The sequence below is a fragment of the Squalius cephalus genome (genome assembly GCF_949319135.1).
Source record: "Squalius cephalus genome assembly, chromosome: 9".
NCBI lineage: Eukaryota > Metazoa > Chordata > Actinopteri > Cypriniformes > Leuciscidae > Squalius > Squalius cephalus.
Genome location: NC_137130.1, coordinates 20262587 through 20282537, shown reverse-complemented (window position 1 = coordinate 20282537; position 19951 = coordinate 20262587). Strand labels below are relative to the sequence as shown.

At 37.6% G+C, this 19951-nt stretch overlaps 2 protein-coding genes across 2 annotated transcripts; both read left to right on the top strand.

The window, feature by feature from the left end:
• Nucleotides 1-217: 217 nt before the first annotated feature.
• eaf2 (ELL associated factor 2) lies at nt 218-4718 on the top strand. Its single transcript, XM_079881409.1, has 6 exons — nt 218-441; nt 885-979; nt 1071-1207; nt 1319-1482; nt 4009-4236; nt 4322-4718. The coding sequence occupies exons 1-6, from the start codon at nt 339-341 to the stop codon at nt 4369-4371; spliced, it is 777 nt and encodes a 258-aa protein (XP_079737535.1). The 5' UTR covers nt 218-338; the 3' UTR covers nt 4372-4718.
• A 4313-nt stretch (nt 4719-9031) lies between these two features.
• cyp27a3 (cytochrome P450 family 27 subfamily A member 3) lies at nt 9032-15708 on the top strand. The gene is made up of 9 exons (XM_079881132.1): nt 9032-9327; nt 10127-10317; nt 11158-11357; nt 12679-12876; nt 13794-13957; nt 14087-14253; nt 14588-14669; nt 14751-14954; nt 15536-15708. Exons 1-9 carry the CDS (start codon nt 9100-9102, stop codon nt 15647-15649), a joined length of 1548 nt encoding a protein of 515 aa, XP_079737258.1. The 5' UTR covers nt 9032-9099; the 3' UTR covers nt 15650-15708.
• The last annotated feature ends 4243 nt before the right edge of the window (nt 15709-19951 follow it).

Genomic DNA, 19951 nt, shown 5'->3' with positions numbered 1-19951 from the left:
ATAAAAATCTTTTTTGTTACTATTGCAAATTTTCTGTTCTGAATATGTGAGACAAAAAAAGACAATTTTCTTATAAAGCACTAGAGGGCACCATGCGGTGGGGTACAAAAGGATACTTCCGTCTGACGTTGCGAAAGCGTTGACTGACAGTTTTCTTAACCAATTACATTGAAGTTAAGCTCCAATGAGGCGTAACCAAGAGCACAAACGCAGCCAATCAGAGCGTGGAAAGCGCAAGCAACGGGTCCAGAAGTGAGGTGTCTATTTCTGCCGTAGATGGTATCGAATCAAGTAGAAAGTTGAAAACTGCTAATATATGGTTGAACATTGTGATTAGAATGAATGGAACAGCATATTCAAACTTTGACAATCAAGAGCACGTTCTCAAACTAGGCGAAACCTTTGAGAAACAACCTAAAAGTGCATTCCACACGGTACGATGTAAGTGGTATCTTTTACATTATTATCTGTATATTAGAATATTCATATACACTCATTAATAGAAAACATATTTTGAAAAAGAAAAGGAGCTGTTTTGTACGTTGATACTGAAACCATGCGTTGTTTTTAAACAAAACGGACAGGCATATGAGAAGGCAGCTATGTGCTTTTCCACCTTGCTGGATAAAGATCAGATGATTTGTAATGTTGTTTGGAAATTATAAAAAAAAGCATCTGTCTTTGTGCTTATAATGGAAACATCCTAAACGAACTGTGGTTTAAGATGAAGTATTGGGCAACATTAAATTCACGAGGAATTAATGACTTTATATATTATAATAGGACACGTGCGCCCTCTGTAGGTTCTACAGTAGTACTACACTACTTAAGTTGGCAATTGCTCAACTGATTATGAAATATGAATGTTTTCTTCCTGTTCATAGATGATTTTAAACCAGCCTCCATAGACACAACATGTGAGGGGGATCTGGAAGTGGGCAAAGGAGAGCAAGTTACAATCACACTACCGAACTTGGAGGTAGGTTTGATAACCTTATTCTACGGAACAGTTATTTTATGTAGCACAGATAATTCAGCTGAATCTTTTTCTCACCCCTCAACCTTCACAGGGATCCACAGCACCTGTTACTGTTTTTAAAGGTTCCAAAAGGCCTTATATGAAAGAATGTATTCTCATTGTTAACCACGACACAGGAGAGTATCGTCTGGAGAAACTCAGCAGTAACATTGCAGTCAAGAAGACCAGGTAATATAGCTTTTGTGTTCCAATTCATATGGATTTATAATTTATTTCATGAGATATGTCTTTAAAGCTTGTATTAAGTAAATAAACTGTTAAATCCTGCTTTCTTTGCAGGGCTGAAGGAAGCAGTAAGGTTCAGTCACGGCTGGAGCAGCAAACCAGCAGGCTCAGTCAGCAGATGAAGACAGGCAGTGGAAGCAAGGCTCCCTCCAGCACCAAGAGCTCTCCTCCTAAGGAGAAAATGTCTCCATCATCTCCCATGGATGATATTGAGCGAGGTAATGTGTGTGTCTTGCTAAAAGCTGGAAGGAAAGAGTAGCAAACAAGGTTTTTGACTAGTTCAGTTTAGTGCTGCACGATTAATCGTATCGCAATCGCAATCGCGATGTCAAGCCTACGCGATTGTATGACGCAAAATGCTGCGATTTTATATTAAATAAACAAATTAGCGCTGTTAACGCACTTATTAATGCAAATGCTTTTAAACCATTCATGCGCGATAAGACATAAAAGAACAAGCTGTCTGTGAATGTCCTCCTGACACACACACAGATAGACGCGCGCCAGTATCAAGTTCTCTTTCGCGGTAGAACGAACAACACACGTATGCCAAAATGAACGCGCTGCCTGTGAACGTCCTGATTGTGACAGACAGAAAGAGCTCGCGCTAATGTGCGTGCCCACAAAACAGCATGACAGAATACAGTTCTATTTCGAGCTTGAACGAACAATAACACACACAATTATGCCAAAATGTCTTTTTGTCGAGTGTCATCATAACATAAGAGTAGTCTCATGATGAACATGAAGAGTTGTGAATGTGATGACTCGTGAAAGAATGAGGCGCGTGTGAGATCCGAGTCTCTGACAGCGGCTGGTCTTAAAGGGACAGTACACAGTAGCCACTAATTACATCTGTCGCTAAAGTTATTCTTTTTTTTTTTATTCTTTTTTTTATTCTTATTTTTCTTTACCCCTGACATGTATCGTTATATGTACTCTTGTATGTAAATTATGTTTTGTTGTTAAAATGCAATTATAAAAAAAAAATCTGTTGCTAAAGTTAATCAAAGAACAAAGGGAACAGAGAAAACACTCACTGCTCTTGACTAAAGAACTGTTTTCTTTAGGCTGATTATCACTAATCTGTGTGTGCATTTATTTTTCTTGAGAACCAAGCAAGTTGACTCATGAAACCATTTGTTTATTATATCGCATATCACAATCGTAATCGCAATATTGACCTCAATTATCGCAATATGACATTTTCCCCAAATCGTGCAGCCCTAGTTCAGTTAGTACAATTAGCAGGACACTAGCTTGATGAACCAAAAACATGAAAAAAATAAACTACCGTTGAAAAGTTGGGGGTAATTAAGATTTTTTTCAAAAAATGCAATTAACACTTTTATTCAGCAAGCTGCTCTTTTAAATTTTCTATTAAAGGTGCTCTAAGCAATGTCATGCATTTTTTTAGGCCAAAACATTTTTGACACATACAGCAAACATCTCCTCACTATCCGCTAGCTGCCTGTCCACTGAACACACAAACTGCAACAAAAACAAACTGGCCCAGCCTGGACCGCGAAACATAACAAACAGTGCTCCAGCCAATAACCGACAAGAATGATTTGGAGGAGAGAGAAGCATGAAAAGGGAAGTTAGCTAGAGGAGAGATGTCCTAGACAGCAACAACAACTAACGTTAAAAATTAATATTCTTGAGAATTTTGATATGGCCGACACATGACTATAGAGACGATGTTCCGATGAACAAATAACAAAGAATAGGGAAAAGAAGGAACGCGCAAAGTCCCGAATTTACATTGGAAAAGCGTTCAAAAGGTGGCTAGAGCACCGCCGGCAGAAGGGCTTCCAATCCGAAATTCAGGTGGCTCTGTTTTTGCTGGACAGGTGGGTAAATCCAGTTTGGTTTTTCTAAATGGTTCATGACTGTTTCAGGAAGCACGGAAGGGAGGGGACGGGATGAGGAGGAGGGAGGGTCAAGCTAGCCTCCGTTTTGTTTGACAATACTTTGAACGTCAACAAGAAGTGACGTCACCCAACATCGCTTAGAGCACCTTTAATCAAACTGGCAAATTGTACTATGATTTCCACAAAAATATTATGCAGCACAACTGTTTTTGACATTGATAATAATAAGAAATGTTTCTTGAACAGAAAATCAGCATATTAGAATGATTTCATGTAATAATGCTAAAAATTCAGCTTTGCCATCATCGGAATAATTAATAAGCCTGGTGCAGGGTTACACAAGACTGTCCTGGGATTTACATCATCAATCCGTGACACATTCGGTGACTGAGCTGCATTTACATGCGGGATAAAAATTGTGGCTAGCAAACAAAAACAATCTCTAGCGTAAATTTTGATCGTGGCTTTTCTTAGAAAAGAAAACTGGGGTAAAAGATGTGTGTGTGGAGCAAGTGGGGGTTTGTTGTTGTCTCACTAATTGCGTCATCTGGTTCTGCGCTACTATTGGTTTTTAATTTGCCTGTAGTCGTAGTAGAAGCCACACTACAGGACTGTGCGTCAAATATTCTGACGCTGCCAAAATTTTGTTGGAGGTAAGATTTGATCTCGGCCATTACTGTGCTGTCGGTGAACATGTCAAACTTTTGGCCTAGGAATTGTGTCATTTTAAATAGTAATAAGAAATTGTAATATTTTCAAATATGTTCAAAACAGACCCTAATCTTTTAGTGTAAATGCTAGTATAAAAGAATTCTTGAATAGTACTTGAATTCTTTTGTGAATCCTTCTAGTTTTCATGCGTTTGTGCAGAGCTCATGGCCGAGGCGCGAGACATGGAGCAGATGAGCAGTGGAGACAGCTCCTCAGATTCCCACAGTTCCTCCTCATCCAGTAGTGGGGACAGTTCCAGCAGCGACTCCGAGGACGAGAGTCGCCCTCCGCATAATGCGCCCCCAGCCCCCCCACAGAGCACCTCTGCCCTCAACACATCTCAAAGCCGCGTGGAAGAGAGCAGCGGGCATTTCATCAACACGCTCAGTGAGTTTCAGGGCTGCTGGGGGATTTTAGTTGGTCTGGCGTTATCTTTTGTGTGTCTAATATGCTAATATTTGATTTATTCCAGAAAACGATCTCCAGTTGAGTGAGTCTGGGAGTGAAAGTGACGATGACTGATTGCAAAGACTTGTTGGACATCTGATGCTTAAAGAGTCATGTTTTCAGGAAGTACAGTATCTGTTATGACTATCCCTATCAACTTTTTAGTTATGAAATCTTTTCTTTCCCCTAGTTTCTTAGTAATACTTGCATCAGCACAAGCTGTCATTGGACACAAAGCTGGGGGGTTTGCTTTATTAGTAAATTAAGAAAAAGTATTTATTTTGTTAAGAATGCTACTGCATAGATGTTAGTTTTATAGGAATGTCCTATAGTTGCTTCCTCAAAGGTTATAGAATTATATCTATTTCTGAGATAACTGTTTAGAAAGATCACCATGGTCATGTTATAATATATATATTTTTTGAAGCTTAACATTCTCAAGCACATGTGAATCGGCAGAATACTATTAGGAATCTTAAGGAGCATGAGTGCATTAATGTGCCAAGCTCAGTCTCAGCAATCTCAGATATTTACACATTACCCGACCTGCAATACTTGAATTTTTTTCTTTGATGATTCAGAGACATTTGTTCATAACAAACTGTGCCTTGTACATAAGGTGTATTTTGAATATCCATCCCATTCTCTTGCATTGAAGTTTACCCATTGTTTTCAATTCCTGCTTGGATTCCTTAAGATGTAATCTCCATTTAGATGTAGAAGCCTATGTGTCGTGTGTGTCTTACTGTACGCCTCTGGCAGGCCCAAAAGCAACACTCTTCACTCTTAAAGGATGTCTTTATCCAGCCCTTCTTGAGCACTAATTGCAAAATATGACGTGCCATCCTATGTATTCTACTATAGTAAGGTTGACTGATGTGGTAAATGTTGTTCTGTGGGAGGTGTTTGATCATTCAAATTGTGTATAGACAAATAAAGACTTGTTTATTGACAATGTTTATTTGTTGATAATTTTCAGAGTTTTAACCTACAGTAGCTTCATGTTGTGGCAAGAATAACTTGATCAAGCATTACTTCAATTATGCTGAGGGTTTCAATATGCAGTAAATCTTTTTGAACATTATGCAATCATTTTATGTATTTTTTTATATGACTTTTTAGAGGCACAGACTTTAAAAACGGGCATTGGTTTATTTCTGAAGCAAAGATCATCTTCTACTATGGAAATATTTAGTTTTGTGTGTGTGTGCATTCAACCGTCTCTCCTTCCCTCGCACTTTGTAACACATCTTTCCCTCACGGGTCAAAATGACCCGAAGCCCCTTTTGTCCAGAAAGCTTATTTTATTTCATTTTGATAATATTTTTTAATGCAGTTTTTTTGGGAGATTTATTTTACATTTTATTTACCTTTAAATTAATAGATTTGATAAATAAATAGTAATTTAAGCACATTCCTCACATTCTTTCAACTTCATTTGAAAATAACTCCTAATTTCATGCCCTTTTAATTCAGCTCAAAATATCTTACATTGCCGACCTCTTGTGGAAAAAAATATTATAACATGATATTTCATGACTATTAGATGGCCTTATAGCTCTATTTGGAGCACATGAGCTGTTCCGCTGGGTTCTTAAGTCATTTTTTCTTCAGTTTGCATTGAGGTACGCATGTTGACAAGTTTTTGCATTTTTAGTTTGAATTTTGAGCATTTTTAGGTTTTTCTATGTGTACTGAAGCATTCCATTCATTCCTAAGGGGTCAAATTGACCTGTGAGGGAAGGATTTGTTAGCCTAGTTTTTTCAATTTCAACCACAAAAAAAAAGTTCTTGACTAAATAAAATTTAAAAAAAATTACCAGAGGGAAGGATGTATATAAACATGAACTTACTAATTTTCAATACAATTACAAAAATTTGTCTACAAATTTTACCTACATTTGCCAGATTTATTATTACTACTTCAATAAAACCATGGCTACTTGATAGTAGTTGTCACTACCATCAAAATATAAAGATTTCCATAAAGCTTTTTTTCCCGCAAAACATTGTCAGATTTTCATTAGAACATTTATAAAACCAGGTAAAATATTTCCACGTTTCATTTGCTACGAGTTTATCTTTTGTACTTTCATTTTCAGTGCCAACCATCATTTGATTTGCAAAGAAATTGTCCGGGATTTTTAGATATATATTGACTTGCATTTAAAGGTCTTTTATTTTTAATTTGTAGCAACAACAAAAATGGTTATTGCTTACCTAACATATGAACAATGTTTTTATTTGTTTGTTTTTGTCAACACGGTAAGATATCCAGTCTGACCATGGTGACAAATTGATGGTCGAAGTTGTAATACTTGATACTTGTATTCAGCAAGGATGCGTTCAATTGATTAAAAGTGACAGTAAAACTTTTACATTGTAACTTTTCAGCTTTGCCATCAGGGGCCTGTTTCAGAAAGGAGGTTAAGTGAAAACTCTGAGTATGTTAACCCTGAAATGAGGGAAACTCTGGGTTTTCTGTTTCAGATTGGGAGGTATGTTAAACCTGAGAAAGCAGAGTAAGTCAAGCCCGTTTCTGAAAGAGAGGTAACTTATACTCAGAGTCAGTTACCATGGTAACTTACTCTGTGAACCTAACCTGGTCAGGAGCAGGTTTTCTTCGGTAAACCCAGAGTTTCTATCGGTCTCCTCCCCTTTTTTAAAGAGGAAGTGGTGTTTAAACACCTCATTCATTCTTTCAGTACTCAAATTAATCTTTTATTAATAAATAAAATATTGCTATTTTTACTGCAGTTTTTTTCTATTTTTTTAATAAGATGAAGTCTATATATCTCCTTAACTGGCAACTGAAAATACAGTAGTAGATTAGAGTTACATAATGTAGTTCTAAACAAATTCTACAGAATTAAACTGGCATTTACTGGAAATCATTGAACTGTGTTAATCTGTGCACCATAAGTTGATGGACCCTCCTCCTGCTGTTCTTCCACACTCTGGGGGCAGAGGGAGAGATACGAATACCTGTTTATACTTAGATTTAAACTTTGATTCTATAGGCTACTCCACATAAAAATGTGAAATAATCAGAATGTGTAGACTGTTTGATGTGTAGACACATAATATTAACATTACCTCTGTAGGCCTCTATATCAGGAGAAGCTCTTTATCCCCATCGTCCTGTGAAGATGAGCATTTGGTTGAGTACACTTTATAACACTATTTGTCATAATTTCTGGTGTATTGAGTGGCTACTTACAACTGCCTGGGGTTCTGTTGGGACAGGAGGCTCCAAAAGACAGATATTACCATCAGAATCTGTTGGGACCAACAAAAAAACCCAACCCAAAGTAAAATAAATGGAAATATCAAAAATAGCCTATATAAAAAATAACACATATGTAAACCTCTTACATTTTATGAGGCCCTTGGATCTTCGGGAGTGACTGGCTCTGAAGTCCCTCCAGGAATTCCCTCAGCCAAAAATGCTGCTGCACTGCTAGACACTGGATGCTTTAGTTATTTAATATGTCAAATGTTTGTAAAGTCAGGCCTACACCCATGATATGCTCAAGCCTTACTTGATTGAATTATGTTTTTATATTTAATTTTCAGCTGCTGCCATGTTCTTTTAATACCTGCAGGATTGTCCCTACATGAAAATTAAAATTAGGTGGAATAACATACTGTTCTTCCAGTTTCACCTCTGATATTATAACAATTGGGTAAGTTACTTGTATTACTAATGACAAATGACATCTTCAACAGTGTAATTAGATTAATAATGACTATCTTTAGAAAGCATTGGTCTACTTATTACTAAATCCCATATCAACCTCAACCACTTGAACAATACAAGGAGAGACAAGAAACTGCACTTCAAATAAACAATATACAATTGCATGAATTATTCTTGAATTGACCAAAGTGTGTAGAGGGAGAAGGTTACATTAAAAATATACCTTTTAAAAATGTATGTTAAATATACAGAATTGTTCTAGTCTAATGCAATTACATCAGATTTTACTTTAAATTACAGAAGAATTAAGAGTAATCCCTTTAATTAAATTACAGCATTAATGTTCTAATACTGTAAAATTACAGTAATAGTGTTCGTACTGGTGAGAAATATTTTGTCTGGCGCTGTTGCCATGGTGACTCATAATTTCTGCGCTCCATTGATAATGGCTTTTTATAGTTGTGGTGCAAGCGCTTAACTCAAGAGTAGGTCAACTCAGAGTTGATTGAACTAACTAATTTCAGCTGATCTGTAACCGAAAACTCAGTTTCCCATCTCAGGGTAAGTCAACTCAGAGTTCAAGTTTTAACTCAGAGTTGGTTGAACCTCCTTTCTGAAACAGGCCCCAGGAATAGATCAAAATGTAAACAATAAAATAGAAAGCTGTTATTTACATTTTTAATTATATTATTTTGCAATACTGATTTACTGTCATTTTGATTAAATAAATTTAGCCTTTGTGTTGCGAGTAGCAACACTTTCAAAAGCATTAAAAACTCTTACCAACTCCAAGCTTTGGAAAGGTAGGCTACTAACGTTATACATTCGCTTGAAATTACAGTAGTGCTAACACTCAGCAAGCTTCTTACATCGTTGTTTATTAAGTAGCAACAGTATTTTGTCGGAAACAACGGTTGCCGTGGAAGTAAGACTGTAACACTGGCGGCTTTTACAGAATCACGACGATGACTAGCGAGTTTACTCAAGTTCATGCGCAGGGGAAGAAGAGCAGCTGCTTCTGGCACAGACTGCCATTACAGGGCAGACCATTGCTGTAGCAGGACTCTTGTACATCCTCGGTGCTGTGGACTGCGAGATTAGATATGTTTTCCAATTCCTTTCTTAGAACTGGATTATTTTTATGTAAGCAGGACAGCAGTGGAATAAAATGCTTGTCATCGATATTCCTCAGCGTTGGTACTCGGACAACCAGTACACTGATAGGTGGTGATAAACAAAAAACCATGGACGACTTGGATGGTCCTAGCTTTCTGACATCATTATACTGGCTTTTTGGAAAAGGTTATTTTCAAACGACACATCAAATGCAGGTAAAGATTCATAAAAACGTAGTCTACTGGGTTTAGTGTTGCACTGATATATTAGTTTAAACTCAAATCGTCATGTTTGCTTCATGTTTTATGTCTTTTACCACTTTTAATGAATGAGATGGTAGGCTACTTTCCATGGAAATGTCAACAATCTACGAATAGCTGTCATATCCCTTCATGAACCACAAACACTATAACTTTATAAACATGTATATATATTGTGTATACAATATAGTATAGTATATATAGTATATACATGTATGTATATACTAACGTGCCTAAGACTTTTGCACAGTACTGTGCGTGTGTGTGTGTGTGTGTGTGTGTATACTGTATATATATACAGCTCTGAAAAAAATTAAGAAACCACTGACAACATTTCTTCCAAATTTCAAATAAAGTAATTTGATTGCTGGTCAAAATAAAGAAAAAAAGTTGCCATGTTTTCAGACCTCGAATAATGCAAAGAAAACAATTCTGTATTAATTTTTAAACAACGGAAGTTGAGAAGAGTTCAGAAACCAATATTTGGTGGAATAACCCAGACTTCCAGTCACAGCTTTCATGCATCTTGGCATGCTCCCTATCAGTCTGTCACATTGCTGTTGGGCGACTTTATGGCACTCCTGACTGACTCTCCACTCTCTCTCTAATTTTAGGCCTATATAAACATGAAAACAAATGATGATAAGAAACTTTTAAGAATTTATAAGAATTTTTTTCATGTTGGTTGTGTGTGGTTAAAATGTTTTACTGAATCTTTTTTGTTTATTTACTTTAAAATTTCTAATTAATGCAGATAGAGCACAGCAAAATCTACGGCCCACTTTGGAAGTCCAAATATGGACCATTGGTTATTGTTAATGTGGCCAGTGCAGACCTCATAGAACAGGTTTTGCGGCAAGAGGGTCGCCATCCCATCCGCACTGACATGCCCCACTGGAGAGGCTACCGGAAACTCCGGAATCATGCCTATGGACCCCTCACAGAGTGAGTATCACTGGAGACTGGCACAAGCATTCATCTGTCACTTACATTCATTGCAAAGATAATGTAAAGTCTTTAAGATGTGAGCTATGCTGCAAAAGTATACTCAAAAAGACACCTGCAGATGTTATGAAGCCACAGACTGTGCATGTCTAAACATGTATTGAATAGCAGCTTGCAGTTGATGTACAAAATGGAAACATTTCTGAGGGCGCTGTGCGTCAAACAATAAATCAAACAGTTCTTGTAATTTGTATGCTTCATAACCCTGAGGAAAACAGGGAATTGTTTTTGAGATCTTACATTGAACAATGAAAGTACAGTGAAACTCCTCTGTAAAGGAAGACAACAGAAGCAATCAATAGATGCAAGTGTAAGTGGGAAAACTGGTTTTGAGGAACTCTATCCGCCAAACCTAAAGCAAAAATAGAGGGCTACACTCTTAAAAGGCTTGAAAATTAACATCCATGTAACCTTTCCATTTTACACAAGGTTCTTTATAGTTATTAAAAATGCTCTTTACACTAAGAAACTAATGGTTCTTTTAAGAACCGTTCACTGAAAGGTTCTTTAGGGAACCCAAAATGGTTCTTCTATGGCATTGCTGCGAAAACCTGCTTTTGTGATCTTTATTTTTAAGAGTGTATTTTTCACTGTTCAGAGGTAAATCATAGAATGACCATGAGGACACTGCATGAATTTGATCAAAAATACCTCATACTCAATGTTCTGAACTTATTTTAAATATAAAATGCTATATCATTGCAAATGATCATGTGTGACAGTCATTATGCTTACAGAAATGGCAGTACTACTCATAATATATGTGTTGTCCTGTTACAGAATGGGAGCGGAATGGCAGCGCATCAGAAGCATACTAAATCCTCGCATGCTGAAGCCCAAACACGTGTCCTCCTACACTAATGCCATTAATAGCGTGGTGAGCGACTTTATTGAGAAAGTGGCTAAGCTTAAGACAACAAAAGGCAATGACGTTATGGTGTATGACTTGGCAGGAGAATTGTACAAGTTCGCTTTTGAAGGTAATACTGGGTAATTTCAAGGTCAAGATAATTAGGCTGTGCCATAAAGACATTTCAGGCATTCATAATAGCAGAGTTTTAATGAATTGCTGATTTATAGGAGTGAATCATGTGAGTACAAAGGGTCAATGCCACACATGAGATAACAAAGGCCACTGGTTACCATAGCTTCTAGTCATGTGCAGCAGACTTTATCTTAATTTCTCTTCCTTTCAAATAGATCAATGTCAAAAGAAGACCTGGAAAGCAATTGTGCTCTCAAATATCTTGGGCTTACAGATAAACTCAAATAGCCTAGTATTGCAGAGGTGGACAAAGTACACAACTTCCTTACTTGAGTGAAAGTACAGATACTACTTGTCAAATATTACTCTGTTACAAGTAAAAGTTGTAAAGACCGATTTTTATTTAAGTAAAAGTACAGAAGTACTTGTTTTTAAAAGTACTTAAGAATCAGAAGTACAAAGTAAATGTCAATGCATTGTTTTATTCTTGTTGCATTGTTGTATGTAACACTTACAGTACCTTATGCCTCTGAATCTATGCCTGCCTACCCTCATATCAATATCAAATTTATTTCTAGTACACAGTTCCAGTAGGATTGAATGTGAGATTGAATAAGTGCACTCAATAACGTCCACAATGGTTTCGGACACCCAAATGGCTGTTCCCTCAAATAGTGCCCTATTTAAAGTTTTTGGACTTTTAGTATGAATATGTTAGCCTTACTGTTATCTGTAAGCTAGTGTGCTCCAAAACAATGATAACATTCGCATTTAGAAGACCAAACCCAACATTGAAAATGAAAATCAGGCTGATGTCAGAATCCAACGGCAGATTGACATTAATCTCCAACGTTGGACAGACGTTGTATTGTGGTTGAAAATGAAAATCGTGTTGACGTCAGAAACCAACATAAGTCGGGTTCTGACGTCAATCCGTCGTCGGTTTCTGACGTCAATCTGACTTTCATTTCTTTGCAAAATGCAGTCCTGCAACCAAAATCCTCCCCTGACTGATGTTACTACTTTTTATTCAAGGACCTTGACAGAATTGTAGTGGAGTAAAAAGTACAATATTTGCCTTTCAAATGTAGTGAAGTTAAAGTAAAAAGTTTCCAGAAAAAAAAAATACTCAAGTAAAGTACAGATACTCAAAAAGTGTACTTAAGTACAGTACTCAAGTAAATGTACGTTGTTACTGTCCACCTCTGAGTTTTAGATTCATTGTTTTGTTGTACTTTGTTATATTTGATATACTGTATATTTGGTAACACGCACTGTGTCCATCACAGTAATATTGTTATTCTCTTTCTCATCAGGAATTTGCTTAGTGTTATTTGAAACTCGTATGGGGTGTCTTAATGATGTGGTTCCTGAAGAAACACAGAAGTTTATCTTCTCTGTGGGGGAGATGTTCCGTCTTTCACCCATCGTGATCCTGTTTCCCAAATCTATCTGGCCCTACATGCCTTTTTGGAAGCATTTTGTGGCTGTTTGGGACCATTTGTTCAAAGTTGGTTAGTTTTTTTATTTTATTTTTTATTGTCTTGTTTAAAAAATATTAAAATTAATACAATTATTATTAATAATAAAAGCTTTTTTATTGCCATGTACACAACTGTTCAAAAGTTTGAGGTTGGTAAGATTTTTTTGTTACACTTTATTTAAGGTGTCCTTGTTACAGTGTAATTATTATTACATTTAAGTACTGAGTAATATTAATTAACTACATGTACTTACTATAAGGTCAGGGTTTGGTTCAGGCTTAGTTGCATGCAATTATGCATAATTTACAGTTATTATAGTAACTACATGTATCATGTAACAATGACACTGTAAAATAAAGTGTTACAGATAAAAAAAAAGTAAATTAATACTATTATTTAGTGATGAATTAAACAATAATGACAGTAAAGATATTTATAATGTTACAAAATATTTCTATTACAAATAAATGCTGTTCTATTGATCTATTTATTCATCAAAGAATCCTGAAAAAAATGTATCACTGTTTCCACTAAAACATTAAGCAGCACAACTATTTCAACATTGATAATAATAAGAAATGTTTTTTGAGCAGCAAAGTTAGCATATTCTAATTTCTGAAGGATCATGTGACACTGAAGACTGGAGTAATGAGGCTGAAAATTCAGCTTTGCCATCACAGGAATAAATTACATTTTAAATTATATTAAAATAGAGTACCAGTTATTTTAAATAATAATACTATTTCACAGTATTCCTGTTTGACTGTATTTTTACAGATCAAATAAAAGCAGCCTTGATGAGAATAAGAGACTTCTTTCAAAAACATTAACAAATCTTACCAACTTACAAACTTTTGAATGGTGGTGTAGTAGAGCACCTATATTCAAACTATAGTAATGAGTTGTCAGCATGGAAGTCATCCTTAAATATGCTGTTTTTTGCACAGCGGATGAACTGGTGCAGAAGAAGATGACAGAGATTGAAGAAATGGTGAAACTTGGACAGCCAGTGGAGGGCGAGTATCTCACACACCTCCTGACCAGTGAACAGATGTCCTTAACGGAGGTTTTGGGAAGCATTACAGAGCTTCTGCTGGCTGGAGTCGACACTGTAAGTGTCTTCACTCTTTACAGGGGCAATGCAGTGTTTTGCAACATTTGATTTAAAAGAAAGAAAATAGTGTCACTAGTATTTGTAAAGTGTTTTCAATTGAAAGTTTTCAATGTGTGCTCAATTTAGACTTCAAACACTATCTCCTGGGCGTTGTATCACTTGGCACGGGAGCCAGAGATCCAGCAGAAGCTGCATGAGGAGGTGATCAGCGTCTGCCCGGGGGACAAGGTGCCCTGCAGTGATGACATCACCAGGATGCCATTGCTAAAGGCCATCGTTAAAGAGACTCTTCGGTACAGCATATACCGTATCTCTCCATTATACTGTCAGAAGCATATTTAATAAGAGCAAAAAGAGCTGTCTAATATGCTAGTTCAGCGTCATAGAGAAAACAGGCCCTTTGTGATTTTGTGAATGTCAGTGAGTCAACATGTTAATGACCACATGCCAAATGTAGTACATCCAAATTTCATTCATACTACACACATTCATACTATATAGAACATCGTTTTTTAACGTTTTCGAAGCAAGTCAAACCTAATGTAGTACCTACTATACAGTATGCGATTTCGGGTGTTGTGTTAGCCTGCTAAATTACCTTCAAAACATGTTCTCTGACTTTCTCAGGTTATATCCAGTGGTTCCTGGAAATGCTCGTGTTGTTGCTGAAAGTGAAATAGTGGTTGGTGACCATCTGTTCCCTAAAAACGTAAGCTGAACTACAAACCTCCATTCCATTAACACACCTGTAAATGGACGTCCAAACTAATCAGTATTCTGTGTTTTCCAGACTCTGTTCCACCTCTGCCACTTTGCGGTGTCCTATGATGAGAAGGTGTTCCCCAATCCTTCTGCTTTTCTCCCCCAGCGATGGATCCGGGGGCAGAAGCAGTTAAACCAGCACCCCTTTGGGTCTGTGCCGTTTGGCTTCGGCATTCGCGCCTGCCTGGGCCGCAGAGTGGCTGAACTGGAGATGTACCTCCTTTTGTCACGGGTAAGAGTGCATATCTGTCAGCACAGTCACTGTCTGCACCCTTCCATAGCTGAGCAGATGTTTGTGTTATTATATTAGTAGAAACATTTTCTGTTTAACCTCACCATCAGATGATTCAATCTGATGGCTAATTCACATTTTTGGAATAATGTGGAGTAGTGAGGATAGGAATGTGCTGAAACGTTTGCTCCTGTTCATTTGTTTTTAATTCACTTTGCACTTTTTGCACTATGCAATGTTTTGATAGACTTCTGTAGTCTGTACTGAATTCAGTGTGCGGCCAGTCACCTTCTTGCTCATATTCACATTTTTGCCATTACCCATAAAAACAAAGAAATGCAGTTTTAGGTCATTCCGTGAATTTTTAACCCATCCTTATCACCAATGATTGTCCCAGTTTAGCTGATCATATTGTATGTTAGTTTTAGATCTTTGACTAGTCTGCAGTCCTTCACCTTTGATTCAACCTTCTCTGCTATTAGAGATAATTCTGCTTGTCAATGAGTAACTAAGACTTCTCTAAACTTCAATGATCTGTCAGTGTTCAGTATGGTTTTATTTATTTATTATTATGGTTACAGTTAATTAAACACTATGAAGTGCGCCCAGACCCTTCAGGAAAGACTGTGAAGCCGATCACACGAACTCTGCTGGTCCCTGCCACATCTATGGACCTTCAGTTTATTGACAGGTAAAAAGAGCAAGAGGAACCAGTCAATGCAAAATGCTTCTATATAAAGAATTGTGCACTTATCAAAGCAGTGTGCTTCTAGATGATGATGTTTACAAATTTGATATGACACGTATAATTGCAAAATGTAACTACAATACGTAGTGCTGACTAAATTTAATGGCTTTACTGTTGCCTTTTTCAGGTCTTTTTGTTTATAATAAAATACTTTATTATATGTTATAAATACTTATATACTGTAAATATAATATAATTTTTGACATTACATTGTATAAATAGTTTTGTTTAAATAGAATTGTATGTGGATTATTTTGTCCAATGTAAGTTTTTTAGATCCTTTACAAACAATTTTTTTTTGTGTGAACACCTTAATTTTTGCAATTATATTTTAATAATTTTAGAGGAAAAGAATATCACAGTTTAACATTTAATTTTGGATTACATTTTTCTTTGCTGGTAAGAATAATATTCATATTAAACACATGTTGCAACCCCAGTCCACTGTTTGCATGAAATCCTTCTCTCACTGTTAAGGCCTCCACACACTACAAGATAAGCCCAATTCTTACCTTCCGACAATCCTAGTGCTTCCTCCTCATTAACTTTGAAACAGAAAAAAACATTGAAAAGACTTAACCCTCTTAACCCTTCTTGACATTCTTTCAACTATAAGCAACCCAATTTGTCTAGATCTGTAATATTATTTCCTTTGTATAATGAGCTTGTCTTTGTTTAAATTATATTGTATTTTTATTGTGAGTGTGAAGTGAACTGCTGCACAGTAGTGTGATTTAGTCAGCTTGATTAACATTATTACAATGTAGGCCTATTCCTATTTAACACAGATATTCTTTGCTAATTACAGAAACTATAAGCAAAATATAAGTATAAATATATATTTATAAAATAAACAAAAGATTGCACTGGTGTTTGATTGAAATGTAGCCTAACATGCAAAATAATCCTTAAGATTTCTCATTTAAGGCCATTCCTGTTTGGAATATGTGATTGTGTTTTGTCAACAATAAGCAGAAACGTTCTGCATTTCCATTTTGTAGTGTGGATCATTCATTTCAACATTTATCCTCATTCTCATGTTTAAGAATCTGTTATCTGCTTGACAAATAATTTATGCTACTGCCCACTGACATGCTTTTAAAGCTATTGTTATCCAATTTTTTTGGCCTTCAAACGCCTTAAAATGCACATATGTAGGTCCGAGAAATCCAAATTTTCTCGGGGGAGCATGCCCCCGAACCCCCCTAATAGCCTACCTCACATTTGAATGCGCGTGTCTGTGGGGTAATGTGGGCTGGTGTGGCTTCCCCCTGCATATAGACCTACAATATACATTATTCTCTGTATCGAATCATGTTATCTTGTAACCCACCCCCAGCCCCTGATGTTTTTAAAACCTAGAAACGCCCCTGCGCGAGATGCATGCCGGTTAGAATAGAAATATGCTCGTTTAAGATGAGCAAAATATGCGCAGAAACGTTTACCGGTTATCACCGGTCTGGTCCGCCTTGCTCTAATGTCATGCTGACGTAAGGCTTGTTCGACTTCATGCAGCTCTGCGCAGACCGATCGGTGACTGACTTGAAGCAGTGCGTGCCGGTTAGAAATTTTGTCCGATTGATCCAGCGCCGACGCCACGTGACTGTGACGTATGCCATTAAAGTACCACGAGAGCAATTCGAGAGTAGCCGGAGAACTCAGCCAGCGCAGCTTCTCGAGCTCTGATGACGACACAGCTGTTCCACGATTGGCCGGATTCACCGCATGACAACGATCACGTGTGTTTCATGTTTATTCGAACACCTTTAGTTCCTCTAAAGCACAGGTGTCAAACTCAGTTCCTGGAGGGCCACAGCCCTACAGAGTTTTGTTCCAACCCTGCTTCAACACACACACACCTACAGTTTTCAAATAAGCCTGAAGGACTTGATTAGCTGATCAGGTGTGTTTAATTAGGGCTGAAGCTAAACTCTGCAGGGCTGTGGCCCTCCAGGAACTGAGTTTGACACCCCTGCTCTAAAGCTCACAAATCATTTTTTTATAACAGTAAACACTCTTCTCATGTAGTTGCAATGTTATATTTGTCATGTTTATCAAATTAAAACTGATTAAAAAACGTAGACTCCACTTCATTGATAGTAGCTTAAACATACAATATGTAATTTTTTCGCCGCTAGGGGTCGCTAACCTCTTACAATAACAAAGGCGTAGTTTGATGACACAACATTTGCTAAGAATTATGGATCTTGTCGTCAACGTCAAGCCGACCAATCTAATAATGTTTATGGATGAGTAAATACATCGATGTTTTTATCATGACTGTGATATGAAGCAGGTCGGGATTGCTAAGAGACAGCTATCAGCTCCACACGCGACGCGAGTCCAGCGGATATAAAAGGAATATGGACATTTCATTCTACCGAACCACACACAAGTGCAGAATTACTACTCACAGGTCAGTTTATTAGACAAATTAAACTTGTGACTTGTGAGGTAACGCAGCGCTGTTTCACTTGGTCTAACATTACACTATCACACTAAACTGCATTTGAATGTGTTGAAATTTATGTTATTCTGTGTTAGTTTGTCTGTATGAGACTAGCAGTAAGATAGATCAACATTAGAATAACATACAGATCATATTCTAACATTTTATCATTGTTGAACTATATAACATTGATTAGTTTTATGTAAATGTGCTCACCTGTTTAATAAAGTACATGTAGGAGCGGTCGAAGTCTCGGACGTGTAGCTCTTGGCATCTCGAAAACACTGCTCTGATATTGATTCTCGTTTTAGTTCTCCTTTTTTATCCAAAGTCTGCTTGCCATGGTCCATATAATTGAAAGAAACAACAACAGCGTGCAGATAGACATTACGAACTACACAGTTGTCCACGTCTGTCGCCTTGGTTACTATCAGAGGGCTCTGGTTACTATGGCAGCACGAGCAGAAACCAGGGAGAACGCGGATATGACGCCATTGACGGCGACAAAATGGAAATAAAGAAACGGTCCGTGTCTTCGAATTAAATTACAAATTTCTCCTGGTTTGAAAGTTGTTGGAAACAGTCGGGATAATGTAAGTACACAACTAAAAAAAATATATAACGTAGATATAGTGATTTTTGATATTTTTAAAGCAAAAAAATACATATTGTACCTTTAAAGGTGGTATCAGCGATTTCAGGCCCAAACATAAATGATCACATTCATCTAATATTTCCTAACGATCCGCTAGCTGCCCGCCCCATAAGCATGCTGTCAAAAAAACGCGTCTCTCTAGGTAGCCTAGGCTCTGAGATCTGCACACAAAAACAGTTGGTATCAACATCACTCAAAACCAAAATAAATAGTGTTCCAACCAATCATCGACAGGGGCGGGTGTTGTGAGGTTTTGCGCTCGTGCACGGCTGCCTATGACGGCTGCACGCGAAAACCTCACAACACCCGCTCCTGTCGGTGATTGGTTGGAACACTATTTGTTTGGGTTTTGAGTGTTTGGCTAAAACGGGTGAAAACAACTGTTTTTGTGTGCAGATCTCAGAGCCTAGGCTGCCTACAGAGACGCGTTTTTTTGACGGCATGCTTATGGGGCGGGCAGCTAGCGGATCGTTAGGTAAGATTAGATGAATGTGAACATTTATGTTTGGGCCTGAAATCGCTGATACCACCTTTAAGTTGAACTTTATTCTTGTTCAAATAGACCCTGTATGAAGCAGTACAAAAAGTATTGAATGAAAATGTCTCTGAAACATCTGTGTATTATTTGCCAAATATTGCATTTATTTCACTTCAGCTGTGGTAAAGTATGCAAACACCACATGAGCGGTCACTACGGGAACCAGAAAGTGTCCGACTTCACGTGTCCGTTTGCAGCTCCTCCCCGCCTCCACCCGGCTACTCTCGCCGATCGGTTACATCCAGCCGCAGCCGATGTTGAACACACCTGTAGCCTATATCGTCTCGGTTACTAATGTAACCCTCATTCCCTCATAATTGTGATCACTTCAGGGAGCCCTATCAACTTCAAGTGTCTACAGAACGAGCCAATTACCGTTGACGTGCGTGAATCGCGTCACGCGCCCCGCCCCGCAACGCGGGTATAAACAGGAAGCGGGCGCACGCACACACACATTGTTTTTCACTTAGGAGCCGAGATTGTGATGGCTGTACAGCGATGGTCAGCAACGGTGTTGACGGGACGTTACATCTCCCGTTCCCTCCTTCAGGAAATGAGGGTCACATTGGGACGACGTAATTGGGATCCCATGGAAAACGCTGTGGTT

Bases quoted from the DNA above. Each gene is read 5' to 3' on its own strand.
- eaf2 (XM_079881409.1), top strand. From the start codon at position 339: ATGAATGGAACAGCATATTCAAACTTTGACAATCAAGAGCACGTTCTC. The intron at 442-884 runs GTAAGTGGTATC...TCCTGTTCATAG, and splicing joins TGCATTCCACACGGTACGAT to ATGATTTTAAACCAGCCTCC. The intron at 1,208-1,318 runs GTAATATAGCTT...CTTTCTTTGCAG, and splicing joins ATTGCAGTCAAGAAGACCAG to GGCTGAAGGAAGCAGTAAGG.
- cyp27a3 (XM_079881132.1), top strand. From the start codon at position 9,100: ATGTTTTCCAATTCCTTTCTTAGAACTGGATTATTTTTATGTAAGCAG. The intron at 14,254-14,587 runs GTACAGCATATA...TGACTTTCTCAG, and splicing joins ATCGTTAAAGAGACTCTTCG to GTTATATCCAGTGGTTCCTG. The intron at 14,955-15,535 runs GTAAGAGTGCAT...TTATGGTTACAG, and splicing joins TGTACCTCCTTTTGTCACGG to TTAATTAAACACTATGAAGT.